Source organism: Ornithodoros turicata, chromosome 3 (genome assembly GCF_037126465.1).
Source record: "Ornithodoros turicata isolate Travis chromosome 3, ASM3712646v1, whole genome shotgun sequence".
NCBI lineage: Eukaryota > Metazoa > Arthropoda > Arachnida > Ixodida > Argasidae > Ornithodoros > Ornithodoros turicata.
In genome coordinates, this window is record NC_088203.1 from 76,870,556 (window position 1) to 76,889,190 (window position 18,635).

General features: G+C 46.7%; 1 protein-coding gene across 2 annotated transcripts in view; it reads right to left on the reverse strand.

The window, feature by feature from the left end:
• The window catches only part of LOC135388659 (protein madd-4-like), a 247,901-nt gene that overhangs the window by 21,981 nt on the left and 207,285 nt on the right, over window positions 1–18,635 (reverse strand). For both annotated transcript variants that reach the window (XM_064618353.1, XM_064618352.1), the window contains exon 4: window positions 2,015–2,158. In XM_064618353.1, the coding sequence (XP_064474423.1) occupies window positions 2,015–2,158 (144 nt within the window). The remainder of the gene's footprint in view (window positions 1–2,014; window positions 2,159–18,635) is intronic.

The window sequence follows — 18,635 nt, forward strand, 5'->3', positions numbered from 1 at the left end:
TTGTCATCAGAAGGTTCGCTTGCTAGACGATAACGGGCGCAACGAGCGTTTTCCGGCACTCCTTTTGTGAAGAGGCCTTTGGAGCGGCCGTGTGTCTTAGGTATAAGAGGCATCTTAGAAGGAAGTCGTTATCGTACTCTGTCGTTATCCATTAAGGCCAATCGTCGCCCGAGTTGAAATGTAATGCGAGTGATGCATATAATATCAGGAGAACACGACGATTTTTTAGGAGGCCATGTACTCGTACATGCTATGTAATCCACGCGGCTTCAGTCCGGCAATAAAGTTTGCTCTACCTGTGGTACTGTGTCCGTCCAGAAACTTTCCTTAAAGTGGGACTCCGCAACAAAATCACCACAAAGGTTGTGGTACGAAACAAATTATTACGAAACGAGCGCTTCGCCTCTGTGAAGCGAGAGGGCGCTGAAAGCAATACACTGCTGACATCATCCGGCATCCGACAAGGGAGAAAGAATGCAGGCTTGGAAGCAGACGACAATGATGGATGACGTCACGGAATCCTCCTCCGGGCGAACCACCGTATAGTATGGAGCTCTGTTTTCTGCTCTTCGCATTTCGGTTTCGGTTTGCTATTGTCATCATTTACGAATTAATTACTCGCGCAAAATGAATGCGAATCTTGTATTAGGTATCGAAGGGGTAGTTCGTGTTCGGTATGATGCCCACCTAATTTCTTTAGAATCCTTGCGAAGTCTCCCTTTAAGCTCCTCTCAGAAACTGCTCTGCAGTTCTAGCACTACGGTGAACCAAACTGTCTGTGAAGTGTGAACTGAACCTCCATCAACCAACAACAGAAGAAGGGGCACAAGTCGAAGGTTATCACGTAAATTTCATATTTCATATTAACAGTGATCAGTACACTAGTGGCAACAACAACATAGATGAATGGATGATGATGATGATGTGGGATGTTTCCCTGCGTTGAGTGCAGGACCCTACCCCATTCCAAAAAGGCTCACATGAAAGGATGACGAGGGAAGGAAATCCCTACAGTTCTTGAAGGAGGGAGTTGGCCCTCAGAAAGGAAAGAAAAGCGCCAAATACACGGCACTGATGTCCAGGGTTACTCCATGGGCCGAGAACATTGCAGATGTTGAATGGCCTCTGACCCAGCATTTCAAGTTGACATTTAAAGGCACGTCACTCGCATACGTACTGGCTACAGTCTTCTATAATGTGTCGGATTGTTGCCGGGAAACCACAAGTTGTACACAGCGCCGTGTTGCTGTGGCCCAGCCTATACCGGAATGCAGGGGTGAATGCAACGCTAAGTCGTAAACGACGCACGAGAGATGTAAAGAGGCGAGGGAAACCGCCTTGCATTTCAAATAACAGAGTTGGGTCAACAGCATACAGAAGCGATCACCGGGTGATGCCATGACACCATTCCTGAAGGGCCCAAACGACGTCAACGCGGACAAGAGGGAGCGTCTATCCGCGTTCGAAAGTATGATGGAGACTGCTGAGCGGCTATGGTGGGCCGCAGCAGCTGCCCGATCCGCTACCTCATTGCCTCTTATTCTAATGTGGCTGGGGATTCATTCGAGGGTCAGCCGGTGGCTCCTGTCTTCTAAAACCTTGAGCGTCGTCAAGATGTTCACTACCACCGGAGCCAAGGAGCCACGGATGCCCATGTTGTCTATGCACTGCAACGCTGCCCGCGAATCTGTGTAGACCACCCAGAGGCGGGGGTGGTGATCCAAAATAGAGTTGAGGAATAACAGGATGGCATACAACTCCGCAGAGGTGGCCGAGGTGCGATGTGATAGGCGGAACCCACGTGAAATTGACTCCTCTGGAATTACAAATGCAGCAGATGAGCCGCCAGTAGTGGAGGAACCGTCCGTATATACGGCGGTTTGGTTTCCGTATGCAGCGTCCATCAACTCCAGAGTAGCCTGCTTGAGGACTACACTAGTGGCAGCGTACCAGAAAAACAATTACTTTTCCAGAACCTATGGTAGAAGAGCAGAAACAAGTAAAACAAACGCACCTGCATGTTGCAGATGCGGTACCTGGCGGGTTCCCCTTGGCATCCGGACCTGCGTAGGCACTGTCGCAACTGCATGCTGACTCCGCCGTCGCAGGTGCGTGAACACGTACTCCAGAGGCTCCAGCGAGACCACCCATCCTCGTCCTGAACACAAGTACATGTAAAAGCGTACAGTTAATTATACTTTTTGACAGTTATTACAGCGTATCATTGAAGAGGTGTGTAAGAGAACCATGACCATCGAGATGAACCTAGGTTTTACATAGACGAATGAGTGGTAAAGTAGACAGAAATTCGCCTGTACCGAAACTAACGTCGGTACCCTTGTGACGTTAGTAGCATAATTTCCGAACATACGTCCTGAGAAATCCGCCGTCTGCCGAGCAGAGTAATCTTACAGACATGGCACTATCGTCTGCCGCGACGTCACGAGCTTACAGCTACAGACTGTTACACACTTGCTGTTACAGACGTAACAGCAGCGTAGCGCGCAGCCGTGAGCGAGGCTCCAGACCGTACTTCCACACGGACCTTCTGCGTCACATTGCGATGTCAACTTCACTCATTCTCGGCCAGGTACCATAGAGGGTGTGCAGAACAAATATCTCTAGCGTGCTCTAAAGGTCAGCTCCCATAATTGTTTTTATGCAAGAATACACGGTGTTTGAAGTGCAGCCCGCAGCAGAAAAAAAGAAAAAAGCAAAAGAAAAATAATACGACGGAGACTTCCACTGTTAATCAGGGAAGGGTAACGGTAATGGTAACGAAAACAGAAACGGTATGTTACCGAAATTGGAGATGGTAACGATAACGGAAACGCAACCACGGTCCTCCATTACCGGAAACAGAAACGGGAACGAAAATTATCGTCCGGTATTGAATTCGGGTAATGGCTATTCCTATTGTGCGATGACATTTGAGTGACTTGTTATTTTATTTTTGTACTTTGATGACTCCATTCCCTGTAATGCTCTAAATACTACACGTGAGCTTGGAACAAAGCGCAATATTGAATCTCGAGGGTGCATCCCTCGCTTACCTCGTCCCAGTCGTCATAACTCCATGACATCAACACATGACTATACTCCACCATCGCACGAGGATGACAGTCTGCGATTTATAGTTATTTATTTCTTTTACTTTTTTCATTTCACCGTGGCTATGGCAGTATTATTTACTACTGAGAGCGTCCGCTTATGAATGCGACATTGGATAAAGGTTACGCCTACCTTGAGTTGCTGGACTCAGAGTGAGTGAATCCTGAAGACATGTTCCTACATTTTTTTTTTAAATCTTGCAGGATGTGCGCATCCCAACGGCGTAAAATTACTTGTGTGTATTGTGTAGGCGTGACACTGAAGCAGCACTTGGGCAAAACAGGGTGCTGATAGAGCCGGATTGGCTGTCCTCACACAGCTCTTTAACAGCCTTTTTATTACCGGAAACAGTAACGATAACGTAACGGAAACGAAATTGAAAGGCTGGTATCAGAAAGGGATAACGGAAACAAAAATATAGCAGTAGCTAAAATGGAAACGGTAACGAAAATACGTCGGTTACCCTTCACCGCTGCTAATAACGCCTGTAGCTAACGCTGCTCTCGGTGTCTCGACAACCTCAAGACCACTCACATCTTTTAGCGAGCTTTTCTCCAGTAACCATCAAAATGTTTCCAAAATTAGAGACCTTCAATAGGCATCGCTAGAAGTTGACTATGGCTGTGCCCTGAGGCCAAAGCACTGTCGTATTCGAATCTCACCTGATCAATTTATACCCTATGCTCGACGTACGCAGGTTTACGAAAATAATTCAACGAACAAAAAAGCCGGCAGGTTTTTTCGTTTTTTTGTGTGTGTTAGTTGCATTCCATTTGTGACCCTACCCCTTTTGACGGCACCGTGAAAATCGTTACAGGCTGAATACGTTTATACGCTGGTTTGGAAATCAAAATTGCTAATGCTTGTTCAAAGAGAATCAGTGTGTGAGTGTTGCTATTAAATGCCTTACAAAAAAGAAAGAGAGTGAGAGAAAGCATGTTACGCCTGGTTCACATAGAGGACGACACGTGTGCAGGTTCGACAACGATTATTTTTATGCATATATGGTGGACTTGTTTCTAAGATCATAAACACACCAAAGCGTGGACAGAGCGGCGCGGACTTGGCTACAATGACAGGGGGGGGGGGGGGATATGTTTAGTTGAAAGAAAAGGGGAAATGTCAGCCAGGGTGATGCCGACTTGCTATTCCAAAACAAAGCAACTCAAAATAAACATAAAAAAGAAAGTAAGAATAAAAAAAAAAGAAGAATAACAGTCAGTGCAGCACAGGCACGACATGATGCAAGAAAGCCCGGTCAGACGGCGGATGCAAGGCCCGAATCTTGCAGGAAACGAAACACGGCTGAGGTGGCGGCCCACTGGGACGGCTGGGACGGCCCACGAGGGACGGGACGAAGGAGGGTGGCCATCACAGGGGTGACACAAACCCGCCATTGTTGTAACTACCCTCAAGCGGGTGCTTTTGGCAAAACTGCCATCTTGTCCTGGTCGCACGTCATAGAAAACGTCATTTTCAGGTCATGTGACTTTGTTTATACGTCCTTTTGCCGCTTACCGACATATTTTCGCCGTCATAACACCAAGAGATTACCGTATTTTGCCAGCGTAAACTATGCGGTGCTTCTTCCGCAACATGGTAGCCCATTTCTCCTTAGTTTAAGTACATGGCATCGGCTCGGTAAGTCTTAACGCGCAGTCGTCATCACAGCTTTGGAAGTCAACACTACGAGGCTTTGTGTGCAAAACTGCGCGTTTTACTGAAGATTATCGGATAAAAATAATTCCCGTGATCGAAAAACATCCAAAACGTCGTCCAGAAACAACAACCGCATTGTTTACAAACGGTTTGGCCGCCGATCACGGGCGCCGCCATCTTTAAGGTCACGTGCGCCTTGACGTTTGCTGTGACGTGCGACCAGGACCTGTCCAGGATGCATTGCGTTCGCCCAGCACGCTTTCGTCTACGGAGCAATACATTGGATGCCACCCCTGTGGTGGCCATGGACATTGTGTTGCAGCCAAGCTGCATTAGACGGCGACAGAGGGCTTGCCGCTGGGGAAGGCGCTGCTGGCAGTGCAGAAGATATTGAGGAATATCCGCCACCTCGCCACAGCTGAAACACAAGGGGAAGCTGGATTGGCCCATTTTGTATAGAAGCAATAGAGTGCTGGCAACGTTGAGATGCAGGTGCTGCAGAAGTGATTCCTCGTGGCGACTGCAGCGGCACGCAATGAAGAAGGAAACCGAGGGTCGATGGGCTGCATTTGACTGCTGTAGAAGGTAGCCTCTGATCTGAACGCTTGGGCACGGGCAGCACATGGGCGGGACGACACCAAGAGGAGGAAGGACGCCTTGCTGTCGGTGAGGACGACCCATTTCCCAGGTGGCAAGTCAGCAATGTATTCCTATTCCAGGGCGGTCAGGATGCCGAAGCGTTCAGCCTTGGTGGATGACATGGGGTAGGGCAGTTTGTAGGCCTGTTCATGGTCCGTATCGGTGACGTAAAAGGCTGCGCACAATGCGTCATGCATTACGGGGGCATCGGTGAATATTTGTCGGCAGTGGGGATGAGTAGAGGTGAGGTGGGTAAAAGCGAGTTGTTGTGCTATCACAGGGCTGATTGCCTGTTTTCGGGGAAGGTCCGGGATATAGTAGCGTGAATGCGAGGTCGCTCAAAGGTCTACATTGCTGGTGCAAATGAAGGGGCAGATGTTGAAAACGGGATATAGTCTCGTAAGCGGGCAACAGCATTGGCAAAAGCGGACTCAGGGCAGCTAAGAGCAATGCGGCGTAGGGGATGAGAAGGTTGCGTCAGACAGCCGGCGTAGACGGGGAGGGTGACTGAGTCACGCAGAATGGGATAGGCTGTTCCCTAGCTTCGGCGAGTACACTCTTAGAAAAAAGTGGGTGGGGTGGGGGTATATATACAGGGTTCGCCAAGATAAACTTCGGGGTTTGTAACGAAGATAAAACAAATTAGAACAGCGTCGGAAAGCCAAAGTAGATGTTAGAAGACGTATTATACCCCAACATTTTATGTCGATAATGCCGCTTGGTTTCTCTGCGGATAAATCGTGAAAATTAAAAAATCGCCACTGCCTAAACGGCTATACCTGTGTTTCAGCTTCTTTCCGTCAGATGGCAAAACGGTCGAACGCGGCGTTGCAGGGTGCGATTCTGCATACAGTTCCACTTGTTCAAATTTCGATGTCGTCTGCAACGCCGCGTTCGACCGTTTCGCCTTCTGACGGAAAGGAGCTGAAACACAGGTATAGCCGACTAGGCAGCGGCGGTTTTCTAATTTTCACGATTTATCCGCAGAGAAATGGACCAAATGGCAATACCGACATAAAATTTTGGGGCATAATGCGTCCTCTAGCATCTACTTTAGCTTCCCGACACTGTTCTTATTTGTTTTATCTTCGTTACAAACCCCGAAGTTTATCTTGGCGAACCCTGTATGTTTAATGAACAGGAGGTGGTGTCCACGCAGGGAGAGGTCAGCCAGACCTATGTCGGCTTGCTACGCCCTGGTGGAGCCCCCCCTCCCCCCAGAAAAAAAAAGGAAAAGAAACAGCCGGCTTCGTCGCAGTGGAGGCGAGCGCCCAGGGTCGCAGTTCTCAGGTTACAGCGTAACTCTCAGCTGGGCGTCCTGTAGGTGGGGAGCAGTTACACCTTTTAGTATTCCCCCATTCATCATCATTAATTTATCTGTTGTCGTTGTTGTTTTGAATGAATGAATTGGAGTTACACATTAACATGAACAAACATAAAGCGTAACGCAGCTCAGGGGTGGAGTCCGCACCCTTCATATTCGCTCTCATGCTCCTTAAAAAGATGGCATGCAAGAATATCTGTTATACGTTCAGTGCACTCGACCATTTCGGGTTTGCCTGCACGAAAGGGTCTCTCACACGGGTCTAATTACACCCTCGCCGATTTTCTGTTTCTGTTTCTCACTAATTGGTCTTTCAATACGACGACAACGTTGGTAATTGAGACCAAATTACCAGCTATTTGGAACTCTGGCTAAATTTTCATTTCGTTGATGAATAAAACCGCACGAATACCAGGAAAAAAATGGCTAGAACAATGGGTATAATCCCGATATGTGATATACGTTGTAAAAATACAAAATGTCAGATCGATAATGCGACTACGACGTCCTGCATTACATGCGGTGTAACTTTCTCTATGTGCCATGTGAATGCGCAAGTAGAAGCCAAAAGACTCGTCGTTTTGGGACTAATATCTTCTGCACTCCATAAAAATATGTGGAGTGCCCGAAAGACATTGTGGGCCGCACTAACTCGTCTGGACAACAGAGCTTTCTCCATAGAGAAGGTCTTGGGGACGTGGGACGCCAACCAGAGAGACGCCGCATTCAAGGCTCTCGTAGGCTTCATCTCAAGTTGTTCTCTTGATGCTCAGTACTGTACGTGACGCCCTGGTTCCTGTGTGGCGCGATCCTCTGACGGTCATGTGCCCGTGAACACTGCGCCGTACAGCCTAGCCTAGTCATCTCTTTTTTTGTTTGTTTGTTGTTGTTTTGTTTTGCTTTTTGTTTTGTTTTCTCGGAGTAGCAGAACTTGTCAGGTGACAAGTTCAACCTCTCCGTATTATTTTTAGTCCGTCCAACTCCAACTCGTCGTTTTGTCTCCTAAACTGTCTTACGGTTCGTGTATTTCGTGAGCACAGTGGTAGTAGATATTTATCTACCGACATGACAAGAAATGTAGTCATCCATTGCTGTACACAGCTAATGAATGAACGTAGCTTTCAATCACGTGACAGAAGAGTCGATATGACATCAGATGCTTGCATGCGTCACAACGACTCCGTGTTTAACGATCGTGGCATGGCTGCGTCTATGCGACTGAAGAGTGTATGCAGCGCACAATGCATGTGAGGATAACCCCTGGAATGTTGGTACACGAACATTGCTCGAGTTGGGAGAGTGTCGAGTCGATTACTAAGGAGGTGCTGCAAGGAATAACGCGGCATACCGCCGGTGCATGTCCTGTCCTGTCTCGTGCGTAGAAGGACTCGTGCATTCTCAGGTCATGCATTCTCAGGTCTGGTTGAAGGAACAGGAGCTAACGAAGGATTGCGTTTATTTGGAAGAGAAAGGACGAAAGCAGCATTCCAAGGCTGCAGCCCCGGAGGGCCGGCCACTCACCACCATCTGGAACCTCGGCCTTGACCCCGGCCACGACCACTTGCATTGTTCGACGTCCCTTGTCCACTGGTGCTGAAACAGCACACCAATTGGAACAGCAGCAGCACGATCACCACACTGTTCCGCAACAAGGTCTCTGCCATAGCCATTATCCCTCCAGTCTACGGATCAGATGTCGCGGTTCGAGGGCCGCAACGCGCGCCCTTCGGACCGCCTGCTCCTGGAAGCCGTCTTGAGGCACACAAGAAACAACACCGCGTTCACTATCGGGACCGCTCTGCTGACGGCGGGTGGATCCATAAAGGAGTCGAAGGAACTCAGGTACGCGTGTGTGAGGGCGGATGAACTCCTGTGGCATGCCCAGGTTGAGCACATGGCCAGCTGGCCAATAAGAAACGGCAAGACAGCAAATAGCCCTCCTCTCCTTTGGACGCCCGCCCTACGAGACCTCCCGTTCTACTTCGTGCTTCGACGACGGTCGTTTCGCCCGCCCGCCCTGCCAGGTCGACCTCCCCTTTAGGTACGACCTCTTCGACGATCTCCCCGCAGGAAGTCAAATGAGGGAGAGACAAAAAAAGAGAGAAATACCTGGCTTTTAGCGAAGGAGAACAACGAAAGTGCTCCATCAACGGAATCTCCTAAGATGTCGTCCGAGGTATCTCGGCGGGGGCAATTTGACGCAAAAGGGCAGGTGATTACAGTCGGAGGTTGACGGCGTATGTCGCACGAGATGACTTCCAGACGGGGGTGGAGATGTTGTCTGTGCACGGTACACTGCGTACGACCGGGAGCCACGCGTCCGGCCTGAGTTACGGGGTCAGGAAGGTAATACATCGTGTCGAAGGTTGCAGGCAGTTACACATCTGCTTGAAGTACGTAGCGCCTGCTGCGTTAAAAGCTCCAGGCGTATAAGATGTGTAGTGTTGGGAAGATACGCCTGAGTACATTTACCAAACAGTTGGCCTCGGTAGAAAGCAGCTTCACATGGTGGGACCACGTCAGGCCACGGTCAATTGTAATACCCAGGTCGTGACAAAGGTCAGTGGTGAGCCATCAATGAAACGCGGGTACATATGGAATGATCTTCGTGAGAATGTCATGGCTATATACCGTCTTGCTAGGCGAGACAACCAAGCCGCGGTCAAGGAGGTATCTTGAAATGATGTTTAATGAACGTTGTAGTCGGCGTCGGGTCGTGTCACGCCGGACGGCCGAAGTCCAGATACAGATGTCGTCAGCACATATTGTAACGTGAGTGTGATTAGGAAGCTGCGTAGGAAGAGAAGCCATAATGATATTGAATAAGGGGACCGAGGATGCCCCCTTGTACCACGATGCACGCGGAACGTCGCAGTACCCCCGTCAGCGGCGCACACAAACAGGGAGCGGTCAGCCAAAAAGTCTTTGATCCATGACCAGGGGCAGCCCCCGAGTTCACCTTCTGAAAGCGTCGCCATGATTGCACTATGGAGGACACTGTCGTACGCTTTCTTGACGTCGAGGATGACAGCGGCTGTCAGTGAACCTTCGGCCCTTGCCTGTTGTGTCTTACTGATTAGAGTTATGACGCTGTCCATCGCTGACCGGCCTGGACGAAATCCCGCCATCACTTGGGGAAAAAAACGTGGTCTCAAAGTACCAGCTCAGGCGATTGATATCATACGTTCCAAGGTCTTTCCCACACAGCTTGTAAGAGCTATTGGACAGAAAGAATGTGGCGATTGACCTGGTTTAAGTAAAGGAACCACCATCACGGTCTTCCACTCGTTAGGGACTTCCCCTTGGCTCCAGCTCTCGTTGAAGGTCCGTAGGAGGGATGCTCGCCCCGACAGGGGAAGATTCCGAAGGGCCTTATACGTGGTCTTGTCTGCTCCAGGGGAGGTACGCTGAGGTGAATCCCGTAGTGCAGAGCCGAGCTCGAAAAGGGTAAGGGGCAGGTCCCGAGCCGGGTCTCTTGAAGACCAGGTGGAATACCTTGAGCTCATGGGAGCACGACCGGAGGCTGCGCTGTGAGGCGCACGATAGTCCTCCGAAATGCGCAGTTCACGCTTATGGCTTACGCTTCCAGGGAAGGCTTACGCTGGAAAGTCTCGTTTTCCTGCAAGTTACCGTTATGGCATATTACCGTAAAACTTCAACTAATCAGCTTTCGCAAACGATTTTTGTGTAGGTTCAATATGGAACAGATGAATTTTTTTCTCTTGGTGGCCGAACATCACACTATGGGGCATCAAAATTGCCACTATACTATCCACGTGTCCCTGCTTAAAACAAAAAAATATCGACAAGAAAGAAAAAAATACCGATTTAGCGGCAAATGCGAGAGAAATGCCTTAGGATTAAGCGCCTTTTTGGGTCTACACTTCACTTCCGGGTATCCACTTCCGGTCTAAACACAACTTCCGGTTGTTCACTTCCGGTCTAACCTTGTTTCCGGTACGACACTTTCAATTACTATATATAAGTTCATTTAATTGACCTTTAATTAGCCTCAATTACTTTCAATTATCCTTTAATTAGCATTTAATTACCGAAAGTAATCGCGAGTTACATGAGGTAACTTGAATTTCATTTAATTCCCCTTAATTACGTTTTCTTGTTTTAACTGCCCTCAATTCCCTTTACTTGGCGCTAATTATCTTTAATTACATTTAATTACCTCCGGTAACCTGCGGTTACCTTCGGTAATTTTTAATTTCATTTAACCTTTCTCTTAATTACATATATCTCATTCATTACGTTTAAACTCAGCTTTCTCGTTTTAGTTACTCTTCCCTCTTACTCATAATTACCTTCAACTGCTCCAATTTCAAATCATTTACCTTCATTTACGTTTACCCTCTTATATCCCCTTTACATGCCCACTTATACGTCCGCCTCGGTGAGGCTTCACCATCTCATACACGAACACACACACATACCTACAGATTTTTTTCATTTTGACACTCCTAATGCTAGCGCATTAAAGAATAATTGCGTTTCTTCTCTCGAGCAACATGGTAATCCGTTTTACAGCGGAGGCCCAGATAGTGGGAGACTACCTATTATCAACACGTATCTACCCGAGGCAACCACATGGAATTCCACCGTCTTTGAGTTGTTGCCACGAGCGGTTATTTCAATCGCTTCTAAAGGACATTAATCCTTTAACGCCGTGTCATAAAGTTGCTAAATACTGATCACCGTTTGCGCTCCATTTTTTTTCGGATGCCTCGTAAAAAATGATAATCTCAAAAGGACGAAGAATACTTTTACCCGAAGCGTCGCCTTTATTTTACGATTTGCGAGGAACAGTCGCTTTTATTAACGATATTTAACGGCAGAAACAACGACGTTTCATCGCATCGCCGAAAATAACCCCCATTAAAAATTTCAAAAGAGGAAAGAGAACAGGATGTCGCGCACGACAGCCGATTCGCCCGAGCGCATATTGTAAAGCGTAATCCAACCATGTTTAAAGGGGACGATAAAAAGTAAATCCCGTAATCCAACACGACTCGCTAACAGCTGCCATTTTTAGACACCACAGTGATCTCGGTCTTTCTAGTTTCAACTGCTGTGTTTTGTCTGTCATGCAGTGATCCTCGCGCCTTTCTTGAGACTAATACGCGGAAGACACTAAACGGACAAATCCAGTGCGAAAACTAACGGCAGAAAGGGATTTGGACGCAAAGATTGCCGGAAGGATGTAATACTTATGAGAGGATAAGCTGAATTTTTGTCGTGCTTACAACCATCACGTGCACTCTAAAAAAAAGAAAAAAGAAAAAAGAAAAAAACGAGGAGTAAACTGGGGGGAGTAATTGCAGCTGCTAGTCCCCTAAACTGCAATTACTCCCCATTTTAGTCTCGTAACCCCGACATTTACTCCCCAGGACTGCAAATTGTCACTGAACTCCGAAAATGGTTGGCACTTAGCGCGAAAAACAGCAAGCCTTTCTTTGCAAATTGTGGCCTATGTATGTCGAAAGATTTTATATCGCTCGATATATCACTGTCGACGCTTTGATTCGAACTATTTTCATACATGCACACGAGATATGTACCTGGGACTCTTAGAACAGAGCGTGGGATGCAGTCCCACTCTGTGACATTCATTTACTCCTCTGCACCTACTCCCGAAAGGGACTATTTTTTGTGGCAATGCATTTAGTCCCCAAAAGGAGTAAAATTAATCCTTTTTTCTTAGAGTGTGGTAGGAATAGAATCACCTAGCAGACTTGTACGTATCTTGAGTACGTACTCAAAATACAGTATTTTAAATACTTTTTCCCGTATTTTAGTACTCTACTCAATACTTTTTTGCGACAAGTATTTTTAATGTATTTAAAATACTTTTTTCGGTATTTGCTACTCAGTACTCAAAATACTTTCCTTCCTCGTCAAGCCATATCCAGCACGCTTCCCGCCGTGCCGAGATTTTCAGCTCACTGGAATTTAACCCCCTTTTTCTTCTTTTTCCTTTTTCGGGAATTCGCGAATCTGTCATTTATCCTCTTGTACAATAGGCTGATCCCAAGCCTGGCCTTGCTTGTCAATAGCCAACTTCGTCAGAAAACCGTTCCTATTCATATTGCCAGGTGAATCACTAGAGGATTAGGTACAAGATAATCCCGGCATTTATTTCATTGGTCATCAAAGCAATAAACATGTGTCAGAGGTTGAAAGACCCGAACCGACATACAGGAGGGATTACGAAGTTTTGGGTCAGAACATATCAACAAAGTTTACTTGGGTTCACCAAAGTTCACCAAACATTACTTGACACCAAGACGTTGCAAATGAAAGATATGAATGGCTGATGAAGTTTATTCCCTTCATTTGTAAGGCCACGTTCAGAATACGCGTTTCACTTACTGCTAATACTAAAGTACTTTAAAGAGTATCTTAAATACTTCTTAGAGTATTTAGTATACTCTACTCAAATTACTTTCAGTTTTGAGTATTTTGTACTCTATTTTAAATACTTTTTCCGTAGAGTATTTAGTATCTTATTTTAAATACTTTTGCGCAGTATTTTGTACAAGTCTGTCACCTAGTAAAGCTGAACTACTGAACCTGATGCACGGAAACAAGGCCGTCTAAGCACAAGGAACTGCCGGTCACTTGGACAGCCTTTGAAACGTTCAGCTGCCATTGACTTCAACGGTTGTTAAGAGTGTCCGTGGTACAGGGTAACAAGTGTGATCATCAGTTGCATCGCAGCTAGGGTTCAGATCTCGGGATCCCGGGATTTGGGCACAATTTCATGTTCCGAAATCCCGGGAATTCGGGATAATTAATTTCGGCTTTCTGGACAACGAATATGCGGTCGTACAAGTGAAAAAGAACCAGCAATGTCTTATTGATTTTTGGTTTCAAGCGGCCATCTCCTAAAAATATCAATCGCAATCGCAATACGCAATACGAAACCGAACCACGGTCGTCCATGACAATTGAAAAGGACGTTACCTGCACCACGAACCACGTGAACCACGCAAGCTATGGCCGAGATGTGATGTGATGTGATGTGATAAAGAAAAAAAAATGGGGATGTGAGTTTCGACAAAGTCGAACTGGATACCCCAGTACAGTAACACAAACAGATGATGAGATGGCCGAGAACAGCCCCCAAGTTCCATTCTCTCTCCTACGAAATCATGAGTCTTCCTATCCATAAGGCCAAAGTATTGCAGAATCTCTCTGTCTCTCTCTCTCTCTCAGCAGAATTTCTCTCTTTCTCTTTCTCTCTCTTTGTCTTTGTTTTGTTCTTTTACTCTCCATGAACACGTATGTTTGAAGGCGAGAAGAAAAAACTGAGATAGTCGTTTGATAAAACTACACTCTTAAAAATGAACTTCACCGCATAGCACGCTCCTAGCCAACCAACATCTCGAATGATATCGTTACCTGCCCTGATTTGTTGAAAACGGGAGGCGTACGCCTTTTCTGTGACAATTATGAACAGCATAAGTGTCACAGGAAAGGCGTACGCCTCCCGTTTCCAACAAATCAGGGCAGGTAACGATATCATTCGAGATAATGGTTGGCTAGGAGCTTGCTATGCGGTGAAGTTCATTTTTAAGAGTGTAGACTGAGATGCTCCAGACCAGAACACAACAGTTACTGGGGGTGGGGTATCGTTTATCTAAAGAAATAAAAAAATAAGAAGGAGAGGGCGGTCTGCCTGCCGAGACGGGCGGCAAGTTGCCACAGAGAGAGAGGAAAAAAGGAAAGAAAAAAGAAAAAACGAGACACAGCAACTACACTCTAAAAACTGAACTTCACCGCATAGCACGCTCTGCGCCAACCATTACCATGAATGATAGGGTTATCGCTCCTGATTCGAAGAGAGAGGGGGGCGTACGCCTTTATGTGTCAATTTGGATATATGATAACTGACAGAAAAAGGCGTACGCCTCCCTGTCTCCTCGAATCAGAAGCGATAACCTTACCATTCATGGCAATGGTTGGCGAAGCGCGTGCTATGCGGTGAAGCTCAGTTTTTAGAGTGTAGACACACGACACATGGCGATGATACGTTCAGTGCAAAGTTCGGGTGGCTGTGCCATCTGGTGGTCACCTTCGGCTCACACCATACAGTTCACCATAATCACTTTCAGTTGGTCACAGGTTCGTTGTTCACAGTTGTCATAGGTTGTTGGTAACTCAGTTCGCAGCGTTGTCTATTTCTTCTTTGCTGTCAGAGAATACCTAGGAGGTTACTCTCCTTCATGAAATCTAGGACTATGATTTGTGTTGCCCGCCGCGTTGACATTGGTCCAGTAGGGTAAATGAGTACTGGGTATGAGTAAAAGGGGAGAAGTGCAAAACCCGCCAGTCCCCAGAGGCCCAATTCCGTTCCGTGTTGGTTGCACGACCTACTAGATTACAACGACCATGTCATAGGCATCCCTTCCCAGCGCCGCATTTAGAAGCTAGCGTGGAACTGCTCATCGGTCCGGTTATTGCTTACTCACTTTCTGCAATACTTTGTACTTCGACTTACCTTAGTATTTTTGCACGAGCGGTGGGTGTCCCACGGGAGATGCTTCTTTCTAAAGTTGATTATCATCATCATTCTACGCGTTTTCATAGGAGTTGTTGCTACGGTAGTCGTAGGTCCGTATCTGCGCGTTCAAAATTTAAATTTTCATTGTCCAATCATGATGTAGATGTCGCGGGCCGATGAGTGGCGCCCCTATAGGATCGTGCGGATGGGCTCCTCATAGGACTTGCCGATAATGACATGGTCGTTATAATCTAGTAGGTCGTGGTCGGTAGCGCGAACGTGTCGTTCGGGAGCGAGCGCACGTGGTATGTGACGCAACGTAACGCCAGCGATGAGAATTTGGTATTCCCTGTGATCCAAATGCGTAGCTCGGCGACGGTGCCGCTAGCGGGAACGGCAGCCACGACCCTGTCGTTAAGTGGAGCGACAGCTGTCAACTTCGCGTGACTTCTATCAGCACCGCCACGGTCGGCGCGCGCGGTGTTTAGATCGCGCGACAATGCGTTTAGAGACGTCTTTCGTGAAACTGCTTCACCGCGGAGGCTACACTTCATTATCAACCATGTACAGATTATCAGCATACACAAAGGTCTGCCCAAAGCTTACATTTCTCCACCTGTCAACTGTCCTGACAGCTCCTCAACGATGAATTCTGTCCACTCCTTTCGCCTGTCTAATTGCTTGTGGGACGGCGACAAAATGCGCGTGAATAAATTGTGGTTCCCGATTATGAACTGCAACGTCATTTCATATTACTCATGTGTTGGGCAAGAAGCGCGAGACTTTTTTACATCGTTAACGCGACGTCGTCGTCTGCTTTCCAAACAAATGGCATTCTAAGTGATTCTCCTTCTGCTTCTGGCTGAGAGCGCGGCGTCTCCTTCCCTGACGTCTCCGTGAGGCCGACAACGGCGAGCCCTTTCACTAACACCACCACCATCACCACCAAACGTCGACAAACCAAACGCACTATCGTCATACTATTGTTAAACGCGGTATGGGAATGCCAAAACTGGCAGGTATCGCCTCCCGGTGGCTGTAATCGCTTCCTATCGCTACCGCCGATACTCCTCTGTCAACACTGTCGGTGGCATTCGACAGAAGCTCGGAATAGAGCCCCACAATACTCCAGCGGAAGATGTGAAAAACGTCCTTGCTTTAGCACCCGCATTAGTATATATAACTGCTGAGCGTCATGTCTTCTCGTGCACTGCTGACCACGGGAAACACCCTGGGGTGCTGCCACAAGATATTCCGTAGCCGACGTGAAGAGGCGCATTCCAACGTGAAGTAGATATTCCAGCACGGTGCGAATGCTCAATATAATACAGTCAGTAGTATAGAGGACTTATGAGAGTAGCAGGCAACGCCGCTAGGGCGGCGCCACCGTCGCGAATTTTTCCGGTCGCAATAGTTGTGCGAGTACCTCCGGTAGGTGGCGCGTGGGCGCCGGGCTGCGTTTTACGACCAGTGCGATTCCAACATGCAAGTACAGACATGCAAAGAAGAGTCATACACAAAAAGTACAAGTGGAAATATATTTATGAAAGCCAATGGTGCTGGGAATAGACCTCTACCCGAGAAACGTCATCGTGACGTTGGTAGACAGACTGAAACCGAAACAAATCGGAAGGGAGGACTGCGTTCGCTGCCTCCTCTTGAAAGAAAAGTAGGACCGAAGGTCGCATCCCTTTCAGGGACGATCGTAATACCCTCAAGACCGTGGCTTTCGGGCGCGACCTTGTTTGCCCCTAGCTTCGAGAGTAGTTCAAGTCTACCAAACTGGTGTCGCCGTCGAACACTATGACGTCATTTGTTTACAAACAGAGAGATGTCTATTGCAACACCAATGTGTGTGAAGGAGAAAAACCCAGCTGAAAAACCTTCGTGATCTGAAAAAGAAACAACGCAAGACAGTACAATTTGTATAAGAAAGAGTATACTTACTCCTTACCAATTTCACAGCTCGTAGATATGATTCAGTAGCATTAAAGCCGTATCTCGTGGCATCACCCGTTGACCACAGCGAGCCATATACAATTTTGCAAACAAAACTATTTTAGTATTGGCACTCATCGTATCATACATACAAGTTTTTGATACATTGTAGTTAAAACACTATGTTCCTATATCAAAGGACACAACATTTAGTTAAAGAAGATATTATTAATCAATATGATGACAATCAAAATTACAACTTTTATTAAAAGATGTCTGCGATTCCTATACGTAACCACCATCACTGCGACACTGACAATTTTCCACGGCCAACATTAACACATAGTGGGGACACAACTTCTAAACAAGTTTCTTAATAAAGTGTTGATAGATGCTAGGAATTACTTAAATTTCGAGCACAACAGAGGAGACAACCACCCAAAGACCTCCAATTATTATGCTTTGTTCAAATCCTACGGGACACAACTTATAAAAAGAGCTTTTTTATTAAGTGGCCAGCGCAGACGCAAGGAAATAATTCTATTCTGAAGAACAGAGGAACACAATCAATAGCCAGCACTAATAGAGAGCCAAACCAGCGCTTTCTCCAACACGCAAACAACAGATACATGTAGCAAAATAATAGCGAAACAATACTCAACCAATCTATCAAACGAGAAACTTTACAAATTTAATAACTTCCAACTGTTCATGATAACTTTGCCACAGAAAGTTATACATGCAGCAGCCACAAAGAAACAACACAAGTATTAATCTGATATGCAAATTAACGTAAAACTTTTGTACAAAGGAAGTCATCAGACACAACTCAGAAATAACATCCTCTATACATAATCCCCAGCTCAGTGAATATCCGACGCAAGATCAATATTTTTTTATTAATGTCAATGGAGTGAACACTTGAAACAAAGACAAGCCAATAATTAATTCAGGCAATCATTTTCTAGGCAAGCGATATGACAAAGGAAACATATCGTTCTCGTTAACATGCAGGGGATTCAACCGCCATAACGGCGGAGAATGACCCACCACATCATCATCCCATTTATATGTGTTTGTGTCAACACGAAATATTCGAACAAGAAACTAAGAGAACAACCATAAACTTCATCCACTCCTGTCAAGCTTACGCTAGCAGGGTAGTTATATTCGCAGGGAGGGGAGAGTTCTCACAGGGTCTCGTACGCAGAATTATTGAAAGCACGCATTTTTCTTACACATCACATTTTTTTGTAAATCAGTTTGCATAATAGACCTCTCCCTGTTTGTAAACAAATGACGTCATAGTGTTCGACAGCGCCACTAGTTTGGTAGAGTTGAACTGTGCTCGAAGCTAGGGGGCGAACAAGGCCGTCGCGTCCGAAAGCCACGATCTTGAGGGGATTACGATGGTCCCTGAAAGAGATGCGGCCTTCGGTCCTACTTTTCTTT